General features: G+C 39.8%; 1 protein-coding gene across 2 annotated transcripts in view; it reads left to right on the top strand.

Moving 5' to 3' along the window:
• The window catches only part of kdrl (kinase insert domain receptor like), a 42,620-nt gene extending 23,887 nt beyond the window's left edge, over positions 1-18,733 (top strand). For both annotated transcript variants that reach the window (XM_070836595.1, XM_070836594.1), the window contains exons 17-30: positions 80-209; positions 732-836; positions 2,765-2,878; positions 3,106-3,194; positions 3,380-3,533; positions 4,283-4,380; positions 5,053-5,175; positions 5,520-5,631; positions 8,450-8,549; positions 11,034-11,139; positions 12,921-13,045; positions 14,423-14,501; positions 15,588-15,691; positions 18,458-18,733. In XM_070836595.1, coding sequence (XP_070692696.1) covers positions 80-209; positions 732-836; positions 2,765-2,878; positions 3,106-3,194; positions 3,380-3,533; positions 4,283-4,380; positions 5,053-5,175; positions 5,520-5,631; positions 8,450-8,549; positions 11,034-11,139; positions 12,921-13,045; positions 14,423-14,501; positions 15,588-15,691; positions 18,458-18,641 — 1,623 coding nt within the window. In that variant the 3' untranslated portion in view covers positions 18,642-18,733. The remainder of the gene's footprint in view (positions 1-79; positions 210-731; positions 837-2,764; positions 2,879-3,105; positions 3,195-3,379; positions 3,534-4,282; positions 4,381-5,052; positions 5,176-5,519; positions 5,632-8,449; positions 8,550-11,033; positions 11,140-12,920; positions 13,046-14,422; positions 14,502-15,587; positions 15,692-18,457) is intronic.
• The last annotated feature ends 588 nt before the right edge of the window (positions 18,734-19,321 follow it).

The raw sequence follows: 19,321 nt of genomic DNA, 5'->3' as shown, positions 1-19,321 counted from the left end.
TTAGTTTAATTAATTAAAGCCATTGTCAAAAACGTCTTCATGATAATCCTGAAATTATTTGTCCTCAAAACACCTTCAGCAACCAGCACACTATAAGATGGGTCCATCTATCATCATTGACCCTGACGAGTGCCCCCTCGAGGAGCAGAATGATCTTCTTCAGTATGACAGCAGCAAATGGGAGTTTCCCCGTGACCGTCTACGACTGGGTGAGCACTGTGCACCAGTGTGTGAAAAAATGTGTCATATTGAAAGAGTTCCATTTCTTACAGGCAATTCTAATTTGCCAACTGTAGGCTTAGAGGTTTTATCTGTAATTTTTTGGGGGGGATTCTCATAAAGCTGAAATCCATCACTTTCCACATTTTTAAAATTCTATTTAAACAATGACAGACTGATTGCAGATGACAAAAACATTTTTTTTTGCGCAAAAGGTTCAAAGTTGCTCACAGTAAGGATACACACAGTTACATTAAGGTAGTTGGAATAAGTGTCACCCCTCTCTGCAGCTGGTGTGGAGGGTCATTACTTATCAGTGACCTGCGCTGTCATCCAGTCTTGAGTGAACCATAAATTCTCTAGAAACACTGCCTGGTGATCAGAGCCCCAGCATGTTGCTTTAATTACAGACCCTTTGCCAGACTGACAGGGAATCCAGTCTGATTTTTCTGCCTGAGGGACAGGAAGCTCTAATGTCGTCCTACTTGTCGAATACTTTCTTCCTTTACCAGGCAAAACGCTTGGTCACGGAGCCTTTGGAAAAGTGGTAGAGGCTTCTGCCTTTGGGATTGACAAGCTCTCAACCTGCAAGACTGTTGCTGTCAAAATGCTGAAAGGTCAGAAGCTCCATTATTTTTTATACTATGATACCACCATTATTAGAAAATAATTGTTTTTGTATTTCCACAACCCCGAGTTCTTATTCACATAAGTGTGGTTTGCCCATGTGGCCCCTTATAGGTTCATAGGAGTACCACCACTCATGATAGACAGGCCAGCGTTAGCGTAACAGTATGTACTGTTATGTACTGTATGGGTAGCAGATGAATAACAGCTATGTGTCATTTCTGCAGACTCATGAGCTACAGCACCACATGTGCCTGCAATTAATGTTTGTATGGCGTATCAGTTCAAAGCAAAGTATGCAATGTCTGTTTCTTACAAAGTGCAGTTAGAGGTAAAGACTGAGACTTCTAATCTTGTCCTTGATGAAGAGATCAAGTGTATGCAGATCTGATTGTTCAGATCAGAATGTGCAAAACCTGCAGAGTTCAAAACTGTAAGATACAAGTACAAGAAAATGAGCAGTAAAATATATGTTTATATCTGCCACATTTTAGAGAATGTAACATTTGGAAACTATCTCCTGCCTCCAGACTTAGTCGAGTTATTTACAATCCTATTCCAACGTCTTCCCAAATATTCACAACAAGCTATAAATGTTGGATTACAATGAAAACTGCAAAAACAACACGCTTAAAAGATCTTTGACTACAGATGCATAGCTATTGAATTCACCTCAGCTTTTTGTGTGAAATATAATTCATGTAATTTTAGAAAATCTTCCTTTTTTTGCACTACTATAGAAGCAAACTGCAGACCTATCAGTGACTGGTGATACAAATATGGGGATGATATATCAGCAAGAATGAAAAATACATGTATTGGTCACTGTCATATCATAAATCATGTCTCAATATAAATCACCAGCTCACTGAGAGGAGCAGACTCTCTGGCTGTTGTTAGTCGTAGGTCAAACTTAATGGAAAGCAGCAGGTCTCCTCAAATTGACCGTGGTTTGGAGGGAGACTCCCTGGCTGCTTTAGCTTCTAGCTCATAAATATCTGGTTGGTCGAGGAAACATAAACCAACCTCCAAATCTTGATATTTGTAATTCAAGGTGAAGACTTTACATCATTGTTCAGACTTATCAAAATCAGGTATGCAACATGAGCACCTCCCATTTTATTTCTCTAATTTTGTTGTTGTTTTTCTTTGAGCATGTCCTCCATTAAAAGCCGCTTCATACCATATTGTTATTTTTCTATAATATTTATTGAACTCTCAGCATTAAATTGCCCAGTAATCCAGCCACCAGAGTTCAGGCTTTTTTCCCACTTTCTCACTATACTAGACAGAATTTCTTCTCGAAATGCAAAACAAGGCAGAAGAAATATCTGGATATTGGATTTTATATGTAAACATTTATGTTATTTTCATACTGTATGAGGCTTGTGAAATTTTAGATTTTAGAACAAACTTAGGGCTAATCATTTTCAGTTTTTACAGACAGGTGAAAAGAATTACAGTGAAACTTGAAGAAAGCTCCATTTTCTATTTTAGTCAAGGAAAGTGTTCAGCACTGTTGAAATATTGGTTCCATGTTTCTGTATTTGAGTGTTACATACATAAGTTTTTGCCCTCCTGTGTATGAAGATATCGTTCAACATGAGAACAGACCTGCATTCTTGCTTCTTGCTTCTTTTTCATATGATTATCTTTACATATGATCCTAACCGAATTTTCTTGTGAAATGGTCTCATTTTGTTCAATGAAAAGTTCAAAGAGTGAAAATCTGCTTCTTGTTATTTTTTCATGAAGTTTGGATTCTAAGCGTGCATGAACGTAACATCACTGGAACACAGTAAAAGGACTTGATATTAAAATCTAATGTAGTGAGAGAATGTATATTCCTTGAGTCAGGATGTTCAGTCATACACCAACCAATGCTGAACAAGTTCTCTATGTGTCTACATTATTACAGGAGGCGCTACGTCAAATGAGCGGAAAGCTCTGATGTCCGAGTTAAAGATCCTGATCCACATTGGCCATCACCTGAATGTGGTCAACCTACTGGGAGCCTGTACGAAGCCTGGAGGTGAGCTTTATTACTGAGGAGGTTTTAAAATATAATCCTACTGTTTTAATGTTGGGGTATAGAAATGTAATGACAATGACATTAAATTGCTGCTAGATTGCCTGTTAGATTATCAATTTAACTTTAAACTTTGAGCTAAAATCATCATCTCTATGTTTCCTGCTATTCCTTATTGTGAACTATCACATGCCCTCGCAATAATCCTGAGAAATATACCATCTTCACAGGCCCGTTGATGATGATTGTGGAGTTCTGCAAATATGGCAACTTGTCCAACTATTTGAGAAGCAAGAGAGATGACTTTATCGTCTACAAGGTGAGTCACCAGCTGCATGTTTTAGACTTCCCAGTACTCTTGCTTTCTCATCATTCTGGCCACCAGCTTGTCAGCAGCGTGAGCAGGGATTGACTTATGTTTACAACCATATAGGAAAGCCCCCTGCATGTCAGCAGCGGCGTTTAACCCCATCCCATTTAACATGATATATGTGTGCTGGTCAGAGCCAGGACGGTAAGGTGGTGTCATCAGGATCGGGCTGCGAGCTGAGCGAGCTGATGAAGCGCCGCCTGGAGAGCGTGGCCAGCACCGGAAGCTCAGCCAGCTCTGGCTTCATAGAAGATAAGAGCTACTGCGACTCAGAGGAAGAGGAAGAAGGTAAAGGCCAAGCATGTCTTGCTTCCCTTCAACCCCCGCACTCCTCTACCGTCTGTTTGTCCCTCCCGCTGTCTCTCTCCTCCCCCCTCCTGTCACCTCTGCTCCACCCCTCCTGCCCACGAACGAAAGCTTCCCTCAGATTGTTTTCTACGGGATGCTTCCTCCTCCTGTTCAGCAGTACAATCACTGCAGCAGCAGCCACTGTCACCCCACTGAGTCTGGGGAGGCGTCTGTTTATTTCCTGTCCTGACCTGAGTGTTGCTCTGCTCTCATGCTCCAGCCCGGGCACGGCACATCAGCCATGTTGTTGCTGATGTGTTATTTCTGGTTTGATTAGCTGTTTACTCAGGTGGCCAGTGGAAGGACTCCTGTGAGTTCCTCTCTTCGACCCCCGACCACGACACTGAGCCCATAACTGCACGTTTCACCTGACATCTGAAAAATAGGAGGAATTGTAATTTGTTTTTATCCCTCATCTGTAAAGGATGTTTTAAAGACAGAGTGTGTAGGAGGAGATACGTACATGACAGGACAGATTGTTAAGATAATGTATTTTAGTCCGGGACAGAATTATCACTGCTTCCATCTTATCTGATATATCCGACAGGCGTACAGAGCCGCTGATTACGCTGACTGCATTTACAAACATACCCAGATGAAGAGGATTATTGTCCTAAATTTAAAGGCCATGTACATCCATTTGAAAAATCTGTCTCACTGGGAAACTTAAATGCTCTTTTGTTTCACAGAGTCTGAGGATTTATACAAGAGAGTCCTGACGTTAGAAGATTTAATTTGCTACAGTTTCCAAGTTGCAAAAGGCATGGAGTTCTTGGCTTCACGCAAGGTATTTTTTTCTCTACACAACTCTTCACTCTAAGAAATCTATTGTATTGTAAACACCTGCATTTATCTTTAAATTTATGTTGAAATTATGTTTTTTATTTATGGTTATTTTGATTTGCACTTTGACACATTTTGCTTACCCTTGTGTATTTAAGAAAGTCAACAATGTCCAAATAGAAGCAAACTGATTCACACACAAAGTGCCCTAGATTAGGCACATCTTTTCAAGTTGTCATACATGCAGTTCATGCATAAAGTTTATGAGCAGATGAATGAATATATAATAAGAAGTGTATACCTTTTTGACCTTTGCTGTAACACACTTTACTCGACCATTTATTTGGTTGTTGTATAATCTTGCCCCTGTTACCCCCATTAAATCAGTCGAGAACTCATTCATTTTTCAAGTCATTCATGATTTTGAGGAGACTGGATGGGACTGATTAGAGAATGAAGCCATTGTTGTGAATAACCTGTAACAGACCTGGATATGGAACACATCATCTCCTATTGTGATATCATTGATGACTTGACCATGTGTTACTCTGCCAGCAGCCATGCTTCACAGCACGCAGAGAATCATTGTGAAGTCAATCACCTGCAGAAAATTTTAACTTATATATGTGAACGTTACACTGAATAAGATTTTGTTTTGTCTTTTTATTTTCATTAGTGCATTCATCGTGATTTGGCTGCACGAAACATCCTGCTTTCCGAGAATAATGTTGTGAAGATTTGTGATTTTGGACTTGCCAGAGACATCTACAAAGATCCAGACTATGTGCGCAAAGGCGATGTAAGTTTATTGAAGTCTAGTCTAGTCTATTAAAGTTTATTTTTCCATCTGTCTCTTATTTACTGTCATCAGCAAAAATGCTCAAAAGCATTTTCATTACTAGACAACATGCAAAACAGTTAGCTGCCACTCACTTGGCAGACAAAAGGATAACTGAAATAATTCGGCAGTTCCTTGAAATGTTCTAAAAAATAACTGATGATGGATAAGGAGAATTTGAAGCTTAGCTAAATTGAAAGGGGTTTAAACATTTTAAAACAGTTTAAACTCTACAGATGAAGGTATAATTAGTGAGATGTCCACACAGATGAGATAAATTATGTTTTATCTCAAAACCTGTACAGGCTAGACTGCCGCTCAAGTGGATGGCACCTGAGGCCATTTTTGACAAGATCTACACGACTCAGAGTGACGTTTGGTCCTTTGGTGTTCTTATGTGGGAGATCTTCTCTCTGGGTAAGTCAACTAAATACAAGTGATAGAAGAACTTAAATGTTAAAGTATTGATTGCTAATGCTGCCTCACGGGTGGGTTATATTAGGTTGAATGCCAAGCAGCTGTTAAACAAGCCATATCAGTGTTTTGATACGTCAATTTCAAAGCAACAGGAGGAAACTGACAGAGCTACAAAGGGCCCAAATAATATGCATCCAACCTGCAGGTGCATCAGTAAAAAATTCCGTAAACAGGTAAACAGCAGCAACATTTCAAATACAACCTGCATTGCAAAGACAAATAATAAGGCACCAGTTGAAACCAGCAAATAGACACATTATAGCATATATATCTCTATACAGATTGGACATGTAAAAAAGATTCATATTATCCCCCTGTGCAGCAGTGTTTACGGTGGTGATTTATTTAAATCCTGTTTCTTGATATGTTTATGCTATTTATGCTGCATTTAAAACATCTTTTTATGTAATTAGTGCTGTTATTTCCTCCTGAAATGAATTGAATTGAACATTGAATTTTCATTTACTGGTAGGTTTTTTAATTCTTAACATTCCCACATAAGCACAAAGCCTGGCATGTCGGTTAAATGGGAAATTCAGAGATATTCAGTGAGAGGAGAGTTTTAGCTTAGTGGACCTGCTCAGTGCCCCTGGCTATACAGCCTCGCCAGATGCACAGGGTAATAACTGTCCTCTTTCACTGTTAATTGTGCCAGTGGGACAAAGGGCCTGGGCTTCCACTGTCAGCCTGAGAAAACTGTTTTCATGCTACTGCAAAAACCAGGAGTAAAGTGAGGCTGTGATTTTTAGTACAGGCATGGTGCATTAAAACGAGAGAACACCTCCTATTTGAGTTATCCTTTTCTTCCCAGCTGGCAGCACAAACTCACTGTAACCAAGCAGCCAGATCAGTGTAAGAGTGTACTCCTGCTGTGAAACCACAGCAGCTTTTAAGACAGCATTGTGTGTCAGTACATGATTGCCTGAGCACCGTGGCACAGAGCTCGCCACACGTTTCTATAGCAAGACTCAACATGAAATATTGTATGTTTAAATGTCACCATGGGAAGCAGGAGAAACATAAGAGTAGGTGTAAAAAAGCAGAGAATCAGTGGATGTATTGCTATCCTGTGCTTTTTGACTGTGCTGCTTTTGAATCACTGCCATTTCTTGTCGTCTCCCACTGCAGTTGAAAGAAAAGTGTGTCAAATTGCATATTCTTTTAAATGTAAAGCACACTGACGTCATTATGACACTTTCCCTTTTGTCTTTTCTTGTTTTTTTGTTCTCTCTCTCCCTCGTCTTCACTCTTGACACACTCTCACCACATTTTCTGTTAAAGAAACACTTACACATCTGGGTAGCGTTAGCGGGGCCTCAGAAAAATAAATCAGGAAACAAGGATACAAAATGACCAAGAGAAATGGCAAAGAAGTGAGCTTTGCAACCTGATCGTGTTTGCAGGTCAAACGTTTCAGTTTAACCCAAGTGTGTTTTTCAGATTGCTCTGTGAACCAAAAGTGTGTCAGTTCCGTTCTGTGAGTTTAAATATCCACAGCTTGTTTGTATAGTGTTGATGCCAGAAAATGAACTAGACCTCCATGGTGTTTGCTATTCTAGATGGATGCCAATATCAGCACAAAGGTAGAATTATAAAGAAAAGGAGATTAGAGACTCTTCTGTCTCATCATAAAACACAGGTATTATCCTTTCACTGTACAGGTATTTTAAAACATCATAAGATACAGCAGCATACAGTTAAGACATTATATCATAATTTCATTAAACACAGTTTGGAAATTGGCTGCACCATAAAATACACATAATGAATACATCAAATGTAATATAAATTGTATTCAAGGTATGTTTTCTATAAAAACCAAAGAAACGGGAAGAGAGAGTACACATTATTAAATTTGATGCAAATTTTAGATTGATATGGCACATTAATAATACTAGCTAGAAATGTGGATGGTGGGATGAGTAATTCATTGAAAATGTTTTTTCTACACAAATCACAGTGTGTTGTGGTTACTTGAGCAGTAAGGTTCTTTTGTACAATTTGCGAAGCTGAATCTGTGGTTTCCCTATAAAATTGGGTAGCCACAAATATGGTATTTCATATTGTGCGTTAGGATTCAACAAACAATGATATCATCATTCTCACACTCAGGGAATTGTATTGATGATATAGAATGGGCTTTATTTTCCAAGATCAGCAACACTGAATGTTGGATACGAGCGGGCTCAGTGTTTTAACAGAGAGCCTCAGCCAAGCATGAAGTAGGATTTGGCTCTAAATTCAAATTTTATTACCCACATTACAGTTCAAAGCAAATAAATTTAGTGGTAGTTTCTGTTGGTGAGTGATACATTTGACAGATTTGTGACTGAGCAGTCCAAATATAACTGTTACTGTACGCCACAAGGGGACCATAGTGACATCATCCAGTCTGTTCTAGCATGTAAACACGTTTGTATACAGTGACTGTTAACAAGAGCTGGCAAATAAAATCTTTGAGATGTTTTTTAATGCAGAATATTGGAAAACTGCAGTGATCATGCACAGCTGGTAAGAGGAGTTAAATGTACCAAGTAGAAACCAAGAATATAACAGAGACCCGGCCGGTGTTGTCTTTAGAACTGCACATTGTGTGTAATAATCCTTTAAACTTCAACATATCAGTCAGTCTGTTGATCATATTGATATCAGCTACATTCATTTAGATATATATAAAGTCATACAAATGGACAGTGTTTGGACATTTTTTTGCACATAAATTTACTCTGCAACGAACCTCGCCCCCTTTCCTCTCCAGGAGCATCACCGTACCCAGGCGTCCAAATTGATGAAGAATTTTGCTGCAGGCTAAAAGAGGGGACCAGGATGAGAGCGCCAGAGTACTCTTCATCTGAAATGTGAGAATGCCAGCTAACTATACTGTGTTTGAGAGCATTAACTTGACTTCATTTACTGATTTTCTATCCCATTCTATAAAATGCAGGATCGCATTTTATTGCTTGTAAAACAAAAATAAGTTAGGGTTTAATCAATGAAAACGAGAGTGCTATGCCTCTGAATTCTATTTACATTTTTTTTGACTTTCTTATAGCTAAAGAAGTCTTGTTTATCCCAATCAGTCATCTCCATAGCCACAGCTGTATGTTCTCCTCACATAGGCCAAGAACATAAAGCCTCCAAGTAAAAGGCTCCCAAATCGATATACAACTAAGAGGAGGCATTGTGTCTCTCCTTTTTTGTGGGTGCACTTGCAGGTCAGAGGTGCCTGATAAGAATCATGGGTAATCCTGCTCTGAATGTTGCAGGAAGAAACATTAGCTACTTATTAGCTCTGCTGAGGCAAGCTTGAAGCTCTGAAGTACTTTCTGACTGACAGTGGCTCAGATGTAACTGAGCACCACGATTAAATGTGATGCCTGGAGTCCAAGTTCCCCGAGTGAGGAGAGCCAGAGACTGGGGATTTTTTTTGACCAGGGGCTGGTAGATGGTGCTAGACATAAATATCTGTGGGAGAACAGTCCTTTTCTTTTGTATCAGTGCTGTCAGTCACTGATGGAGCTATACAAACTTTTGTAATAAGAATACTCTTGTGTTCAAAGTGCAGCCGATTCAGACTCAGTGAACACAGTCTGAGCTCTGCAGTCTCACTCCAACATGTGTGTGTACGTTGTGTCTGGTTTTAATTTAACTCATATAGTTAATATGACTCATATAGTCCGCAAATCTTATTTGTTTTGATAGCATAATGCTGCACTTCTGCTTAATAATGATCTGCTTTCAAATGATCCAGCAGCTTGTGCCAAGTAAAGCTCACTGAATGAATTTATCAGCTTTGCAAAGGACACAGTGATTGGAAGTGATGCACAAAATCTAACCCAGACTGTAGTCTTCAGTCAGAACAGAGGATCTGTGGATGCAGACCTTCTGGTGCCAAGAATCTCTCGTACTTTCCATCTCGGTTCAGGCGGTCCACTGACGAAAATAGTACTGCCAGATTATATATTTTGCATGCTTATGGCTGTGAGGCCTGCCACTAATTTAAAGCCAAGATAAAACCTAGTGATATCGGTTTAAATGGGATGCACAGTAATGGACTCCGAGTCCATGGGGTGAATTTCCCTTATCCCAGGGAGAGGTCTGCAGTAGATCACATGTGTCCATAAGCCCAGGTTTTGACACCTTGACCCTCACCCCAAACTTGTAATATATGAATGATGAAAAGCACATGAGGTTGCAGGCACTGTTGAGCAAATCATTTGTGCCACCGCAGCCCTGATTCATCAGGAATGTTTTCTGCAGCCTGTTATGCCCTGATGCATTGCAAAGGAATTTAGCGGATGCTGCTCTGAGAGTGGGAGGACAATAAATAGGATGCTCACTTCCCATCCTAACACACTTGCCCAACCGGACAAAGTAGCTCAGTTCTACAGTACACCCCACCACAGAAACACCAAACTCCCTTAAGACCCAAGACATGCGGGGGCAGACCATTATTCTCATTGCGGACCAGGCAGGAAATGTGGTTTAAATTGTGCAATCATACAATGAGTCTACTTCCCCCTCCTCCATGATATGCATAAAGGCTTCGATCATGCTCTCCACATCCTGTCACCGTTAGAAGGGCTACCACCTGGATGAGTGTACTTTATGTTCATTAACGTGGGAATCACAACAGCTCAGCTTCTTTCAGCCGGACCTGACAGCACTGAGAGGAGCAGGTCTAGAGACTAAATATGATGCCAAACGGGAATCAAAAGAGTTCTTATTACATAAAACTTCAGATATAAGTGGTGAAAGTAGTCGTTTCCACAACAGAAACAGGATAGGGATCCATCACTGATCAGTCCCAATCAGTAACATGCTGCGAACGTAATTTAAACAGCAGCCGTGGAGTTCTGTTTCAAAATGCCTTCACAAAATGAGACAGGCCACCGGCATGGAAACTCACATTAAGGCTCTGAGTTGCCACATGGGCAGAGACGCTGACAGCTTGTCAGAGACATGAGAGAGGCTCTGAGCTCTCACTGGTCTTCACACCCAAGACCCAGAGAGAATCAGATACAGCCAGAGAGGCTCAGGATCACCTGAGAATAGAAAACAGGGTATGTATGAATATTCTGGATGACAGATGATTTAGAGGCAGACCAGATGTGGTCGCTCAATGCAAAGAGGTTTGTTTATATAAGATGAATGCAAATGCTACCAACCCTGAGGAGAGCTAGTTTTCTTCTCAAAGGTGGTTTGCCACATCTTACAATACATCAACCAAAATATACTGTATGCTGTTCTTGGCATGAGCAATGACTGTCCATCCAATATGCTGAAGTCGTGCATGTGTCTGTCTTGCAGTGTGTGTTCAGTGTTGTACTCTTTCCTCTTAGATATCAGACCATGTTGGACTGCTGGCAGGGGGATCCACAGGACCGACCAACCTTCACTGAGCTGGTGGAAAGGCTGGGAGATCTGCTACAGGCCAGTGTGCAACAGGTATGACAGACAAGAAAGACTTTTTGTTTCTACAAAGAATCAAATTTAAGCTTCAGTTTGTGAAAATTCAGTCACCGTTTCAGCAGTAGCAGGAATGAACAGTTTTTGTTCAGCAGCTGTAGAGCTCTAGTGTGAGCTTAAACAAAAACTGATACACCAAAGAGATTTATGGAAATGTTTGTTGATAACTGAACTGATACTGAAACTATATTAATGTCTTAAGTTTAAGTCCCCACATACTTAGGGAATCCTGACCATAGTTTGGCCTTAGAGAACATAATAGTCTGCCCATGGGTGCTCAGAGTAAATAAGAGGGGAAATTACACTCAACACTAACACTTAGCTCCTTTTGAAAGGTGGAGGAACCATTTCTCAAAACACATGAAACAACAATGTAATAATTAGTGTCAGGAAACGTGAAACATCACAAACTGTTGAATGTTTGTAGTTTATATAAAGATGTTTGTTCCAATCTGACCAACAAATAAACACTACAGGAAAACTTTGTATTTGGATATTATGCAAACATATTTATCCTCCTGGCATTGTGAAATGAAAAATGAAAATTGTTTTTCAGAGCAGACATTTTGACTTGTCATAGTAGGAAAAGCAAAGGTGATACTAACAACAGTTCCAGTCTGTCCAAGTGTAAACTGACAATGAGGAAGCATGAACAAGAGCAGCACCCTGAAACTGAAGCAGCTAAATGGAATTCATTCACCTTTGTTTTTATTTATTTTTCGTTTTTTTTTTTTATTTTATTACACCTGTGTTTTTTCAGCTGTGACATGTCAAAATGTCCTGTGCAAAGAAGGCCTATTTGGTAGTCTGGCTGGGTCCAAATTATTTTCAGTCGAGTTCGATCAAGTGGGATCGCCTCAAAATGACTAATCATGCGTCATAATCATCACAGAAGAAAAATTGTGTTTTTTGAGGCGAAATGGAGAATTTGAAGCAATTGAAATTAGGTTTGGTTAGGTCGTCTCTTTCGAAGTAAATAGACTCTTAAGACCTCTAGTTTAATTCTGAATATGACTTATGAATATAAATAATGTATTTGAAGCCCTCAAAGCACAAAATAAGTTTTGATCATATACGGTGTAACTTAATGAGCCACTGCAACTACATTTGTAGTTGAAATGGAAGAAAGTGTAGCACGTAACAATAACTATCACTACTGGCAGGAAACTGGTCACAGCTCTGATGAGAAGAGATCATTTTCAGTAATCAGGATCTACAAAATGCCCTTAGTATTGTTTCCTCTTCCAGCCACTAACGAGAACAGGCTTCTGATCCAGACTGTACATTACTGACGACAGATAGGCACACAAAGAAATTTAATTATATTTCATTACATGTGCAAAACCTACCCAGGACTGTAGATTGTCCATTGAAGTAATAAGAGATAAAGAAGAGGCCACACATCACTTGAAAACTACAGTATATTGCATTACAAATGAGTCTGTGAAAACTATCTCCATGAGAAAAAGTTCAGACCAGACAGAAAGAACAGCGGAGGGCTTTGACTCTTGTTAATAAAGCTATTGTTACAAGTGCAGGAAGGCTCGTCGCGGTTTTGGCTGCCTCCACCAACTTCATGAGCGCTGTATTGGATTTATTAAGCATGACTGTAGTTTCTTTGGCTGCTCGCCACGACCTGCGGACGTGTTTGTTTGTATAGCGAGCACTTAAGCCTCCTATTTCTTTATAATTTGCAACATGGACGCATAATGCTTTATTTTGCTGTACCCTTATTTTCTGTTTCTGTTTGGCTGATTTAGGAGGGGAAGGACTACATACCCATCAACACAGCCCTGCTGTCTAAGGTGGGAGATCAGTCCCCCACAGTGCCTTCAGAGGAGACACCCACACGACCCGTCTCCCACCGCGACTCAGGGAGCACCTGGTGAGAACATGGATCAAGCTACCTTAAATCTGACTCCTGAAACTCTGATGCACTTTTACAGGTGTTTTACAGTTTTCCTAGTGCTGATGGCTCATGGCTCAAGTGAAGGCAGTATCAGTGTGTCTGTCATTCAATCCACCACTTTGGTCCAAACTAGAATATTTCAACAACTAGTGGATATATTATACAGACACTTAACTAATAACTAATGATGTTGGTCATCTCCTGACTGTTCATCTAGTGCCACCATTGGTTTGACATATGTGGTTTTAAGTCAATCATTTGATCAACTATTGGGCTGATTGACCTGAAATTTGGTAATTATAGACATTTATGTTGCTTTTAGGATGAATTGCAACAATTTTGATTATTGTCAAACTTTTCATCTATCGCCATCATTTTGTAAAAGTTTTAATTTGTCAAATTCTTTGGTTTATGACCAAATACTTGGTCATAAAAATACTAGGTGGTGACACTCTCATTAGCCACAGCTGTACTTTGTGTTTGTTTGATTGGAAAAGTTAGCATGTTAACAAACTAAACTAAATAGTAAACATGGTAAAGATTATACCAGGTAAGCATCAGCATGTTAGCATTTTTTGGGAGCATGTTGCTATGCTGATGTTAGTTCAAAGCAACGCTATGCCTGAGAACAGCCTCACAGAGCTGCTAAGCATGCCTGTAGACTCTTTGCCTTGTTGGTTCAAATCTGTTACACCCCCCTGTGGACTTGTTAAGATATTCAAAGGAAATAAATTACCTTATCTAAAAGACATGTAAACCTTTCCTCAGACTGTTAAAGGCGAACAGTGCTGAGTCTGTTTTGCAAAGGAAATGCCTATATTATTTTCCCACTTTGCACTGAATAATATCCAAAACAATCACTGCTCCTGTGGCACTCAGGCATTTAGGTCTGGCCTGATCACAATGAGAGACCTGACTGCCACATGATAAGAAATATACACACGGCTGGACAGAGAGCTTTCAGTATTGTGGCTCCTGTGAGGAATTTGACGAAAAACCAGAGCCAGGTTCAAGATTTATGTCCAACATTAATGTGAAATAATATTTGTTGAGCTCTTGGGTTTTCACAGGTCCTCCAAGTGTGTTTATTGAGGAGGTGTTGAAAAGTAATGACAGTTACCCCTTAAGCCAAATTAAGCAGTCATTTTAGCCTCTGAGTGCTGAAATACAAAGTAAACAAGGTGTGTTTTCAAAGCCCAATGTCATAGATGCTGCACATTGTTGATTTAAGTGCTTATGTTCCTGCAGTTGTGTTGCTGAACTTTGCCTCTTGGCTGTAGTGTCATCAAATGGTTTCTCTGAACAGACAGAAAACATTTTTAGAGACCAACCCTGGTAATATTTTCTTGCCAGGAACATCAAGATCCGTCCTGCTAGTGTGAAAACTTTCGATGAGGTTACTATGGAGACCGGGATAAATGAGAACCAGGAGGTGAGTTATTCAGACACACAATCTGCACTCTAATGTATCCTAATCCAGGCAATTAGTTCGATGACAGACATTTGACACTTAATGAGAAAGTTTACCTTGGAATATAAATGTTACTCTTATAATCATTATTTATAGTGACTTAAATGAACTGTATGAGAGAATTACATTACTTTTAAAAATTTTTTTTCACCCTACCCATCAAACACAGTGTTCAAAGTTGATAACTGTTAGATAACTTAATTTCCACCTGTCACATTGTGTGACGACCCACAAGGCTCTATAGTTGGCCGGTTTGTGCCTGCTTCCATTTGGCTAAATTGTTGGTTCCTGCAACATTGTGACGTATTGTTTCATGCCGTTGACACATCTTATTTAGTCATGAAAATCTTAACAAACTGGATTCCCTGCACTGCTGCCTTGCTGCCTTCAAAGACTGGGTGGGCTCACATTTTCTCTGACTAAATACTGATAAAATTGAAGTTCTGATTATTGGTCCTGATCATATCTCTAAAAGCATCAAGCCCCAGGTAGTTATCTTGTCTTGTTATCTCCTTTGCATAAATATTGCAAAGGTCAGTGATACAGCAGCAAGGCTTCTGAAAAACACCAGACAAAGAAAACATTTTAAGATTTTGTCGATTCCTTTTAAAGCCCTCAGTGGTTTGGCTTTGTTATATATTTCAGATCTTATAATTTCTTATTCTACACCAAGTTCTTTAAGGTATGACAAAAAAATGTTATTTAAAGTTAAACATTCCAAGCCAAGAGGCTTTTACTGTTTTAACCAACACAGTCGCGCAAAGTCCCCCTCACTATCTGACTTGTTTATGGGACATCCAGATAGCTAAATGGTCAATTATCAAATAAAGGTGAAAATTTCCCCAAAAAATAAAGATAAAAGCATGTAAAAACGCAACTGTGTAGGTATTTTTGATTTAATACTCCAACAGTTTTATGTTACATTTCATTTAATTTAATTTTGCTTGCCTGTAATTGTTTTTGGATTTTTTGAAAGAAGGAAATATAACATTTGGGGTTTTAACCAATGACCCTCTATCTCTCCATCATCATCATCATCATCATCAGGGCGGTCAGTCAGACAGTGGGATGGGCCTGTCGTCTGACAACATGAACACTCTGAAGCGCCTCGAATCGTTGGCAGGCCGACCTCTGAGCATCATGGCTCTGGCGTACGTACACCACACCACACCACACAGAAACCCTCCACATGCCCTGCACTGACAAACACACTAGAAGAGACTGCACAATACCAGCTTGGAAACTTTCCCGCTGGGCTGGAATGTAGCCCCGCTATAACTGTCATACACTCACACACACACACACACAAGTTTCCTCTGCCTTAAAAAGACGTCAGCAGCTAGTTTTTCCTTTTGTCTGAAGAAGCCAGGCGGGAGGGACAGCAGCACAAAGGAGAAGTGGGAGGGAAAAAGCTTGAAGGTGACAAACTGAAGGACTGAGCACAAAAGCAGAGTGGATGTGTCACTTGAAGTTTGGCTGTTTTAAGAGAGCACAATAAAACCCCTTTGTTTTCACTAAAAGGGTCCAGTATGAGATATCTCCCAGATGCATTAAATTCATGAGTCATAGCTGTCTGGTATAATGCAATGTGAGGTAACAAATATACATAATCTCAAAGGAACGACTTTGTCCTGAAGTCTATACTACAAAATCCAGTGGATGGTTTGATGACTTTGAGACGTGGATCCTGCCAGGGCAAGCATACAAATTGTGAAAGGAAAAAAGCACTAAGACAATATGTTTTCCCTTAAGGGGTTATTTGAGGATAAAGTCAAATCTGAGTCGAATTTCTGTAAATCTTCTTTCTTATGAGGGTCTCTGTAGGTGTCTTAAGGTTTTCATATTAAGTTTACAGCAGCTCAGTGGCAGGGTTAAGTTACAGGGTCGAACCTCTGAACTCAGTAATTACACTTTAAACCTTGTGGTATTATTCTGGTGTTCCCTGCATAGTAGCAACTGTTAATTCTCCTTCAAAGTTTTGTGGTTTCCACTTAAAGGTTTAAAGGAGGAACAGCAGTGAAATAAATTTTCCTAAAGCAAACCCTCAGATGTTTCCCAAATCTTTGTTAAGTCGAAAAGGAAGGAGTGTAAACTTGTGAAAATGACATAAAAGCTCTTATAAATTGCTAAAAGGGAACATGCAAACAACTGCTGGAGAGGTAACTTATGAGACGCACTCAGCCAATTTATCACTCTCTGTGAAGCTGCAATTAATTTACAGCTCACCAAACTAACTTCTACAAACACCCACACCCACTCACGGTGTCTTTTAGATCTCAAAACTTGAAGTCGGGGCTACCAAGACTCATTACAGGCCTGCTCGTGTCATCAGGGCCTCAGCATGGCAGAAAGAGTCAACCTAGGCATGCAGAGAATGATCGATATTTTGAGGGGAGGACTTCCTTGCTGGGCAACCGCTCAATCACTGCCACCCTTGAACCTAGGAGGGTTTACAAGGGCCTCCCCTGTTAGCTCTAGCGCTGTGCTCCTTTTGTTTAGCTAAAGTCCACCTGTTGCTCCATTGGGTCTTTTGGCCAGCAGCACGCAACACAACTTTTAGTTGATTGAACAACATTACCAAGGAAGTTAACTGCTGTAAGTACACAATAAAATCCGAAGTAGAAACTACTCCTGTTTTGTGCGACCAACAATATGAATCTCAAACATAATTATTTCACTATCATACAAGAAGAAAACAAGAAGCTAATATTTACATTTGAAGTGGATTTTTTGGAATTTTTGCTTGATTTAATCACTTCAACTCAGGGTGAATGGGGGTTTTACCCTGACTCATTTTGTTTCCTGTTGCCCAGTCGCCAATTGTACTACAAGACAACACTGTGCAATTGTTAACTCTTTTTGATGCCTAGTTTACCAGGTAGTTATTCATCAGGATGACATTCCAGTACAGCGGCGTCACTTACCCCCACTGGGCACTGACCCTTTGGCCTCGAGAGAGGAGCTCAGGAAACCCATAGCAACCTCAAAAAACAATAATAGGCAATTACTCATATTCTGAGCATGAAATGAAGCAGAAAAGCTCAGGATGATTGATTACATTATATTTGAATAAAGGGAGGGTTGTCTTGTTGTACAGCTTCACAGGGGCCATTTCTTAGATCAAAAAATGTCAAAACATCCATGTAATGGGAGCGATCACGTCAAGTTGTCTTGATAAAAACACTTGTGGAGAAAGAAGAGCTTGATATTATGCACCTTGATTTTCTCATTTTCCCTCTGATAAAAAGTTACACCATCACAATAATGTGAAAGATGCTCTGATGATATAAAACATTATGCACTGGGGCTTAGGGTTAGGGTTACATACTGAGGACACAAGAATGCATTTTGAGAAAAGCCCTGAGGAAAACGTGGGTGCTGTGTCATTTCTAGGTCAGGATGTTAACCGATTATCCTTTTGTTGTGTCTGTCTTTGCAATTCGTTTTTGCATCTTCAAATGCTTTGTCCAACCAACCCAAAAAATATTCAGTTCACTACTATTTTAAACATAGAAAAGCATTAAATCCTCACACTCACATCACTGACACCAGAGAACATTTGGCATTACTTGCTTTAAAAAATTACTTAAAAACTATTTTTATATAATTATTAAAACACTTGCTGATTAATTGTCTGCACCCAAATCACTAATTGTTTTAACTCTAATTGATATGTTTTAAAACTAAGATCATAATAGAAGGAGGAGACATTTTTGTTTTGCTGCATTCTTAGTGAGGAACCGAAAGCATCGCTCTGAATTGACTTTAATTTCAGTGACAGATTATTTTCTATTCTTTGGTTGTTGTAAACATGTAAAAAAAAAAAAAACCTTTGAAAATTATGTATTTGGGGTTTAATTGTGCTGTGAGATGATATTTCCCTATTATACTTATGTTGTCCCTCTTTGTGTTTTCAGGATGAAGGCCGTGAGTAAGAGTAAAGAGTCTGTGCTGAGTGACACAGAGAAGGACAAGTTCCCACCGACAGTCCCATCTCTGGACTTCAGTCTGGACGACTCGGCCCTGGACGCAGATCTGGAATGTCACAGCCCGCCACCTGACTACAACTACGTGGTGCGCTACTCCACCCCACCTGTGTAACCTCCTGCTCGGCCCCCTGGAGAACCTGACTAACAGCCCTCAAGGCCTTTGCTTTGTTCTCCTCTGTTTTGACTCATCTCTGTCCTGACTGTCCTGTAGAAAAGCAAGGGAGGAAAATACACAAGAATTCCTCTTAAAGTGTTTAGAAAAGGACGCTCTGAAATGAATCATGGATCTTCTCGACCTTAACTTCTGCATCTTCCAGGGCATCTGCTGTGCAACAAAAGGAAACCTGTAGACTGTTGATTTCTCTCCAGTTTCAGGCGCAAGGCTGACATTTATGCTGCTTTGTCCGTTCCACATTGACTGTGTTATATCAAACAGGTGATAACAGGCTCAGGTATTTCTTTCATCTACTGTGAAAACAAGCTACAAGGATTCCAACTTTACCACAGATCTGAATAAATCACAACCTCCGATGATGAAGAATAACGTTCAAAAAAGAACAGAGGGGATAGCAGAGGCTTTTCAAGTTTATATTGAGATTTATATTTGTTTCAGTTTTATTCAAAAGGTGAAAACTGGAAAGTAATTTGTGGGGGGAAAAGTGGCGTAATGTGGATACATCTGTTCATATGAAGCCTGGCTGAAGTTCAGTTTTTCTCAAAGCAAAAAGCAGATGGACAACAATTTAAAATTGATTATTAATTATGCAAAGTGTCTTATTTGAAGGGTCACTG

The sequence above is a fragment of the Pempheris klunzingeri genome, chromosome 9 (genome assembly GCF_042242105.1).
Source record: "Pempheris klunzingeri isolate RE-2024b chromosome 9, fPemKlu1.hap1, whole genome shotgun sequence".
Classification (NCBI taxonomy): Eukaryota; Metazoa; Chordata; class Actinopteri; order Acropomatiformes; family Pempheridae; genus Pempheris; species Pempheris klunzingeri.
Note: the sequence above shows the minus strand (reverse complement) of the source record. Positions and strands in the feature narration are given on the sequence as shown.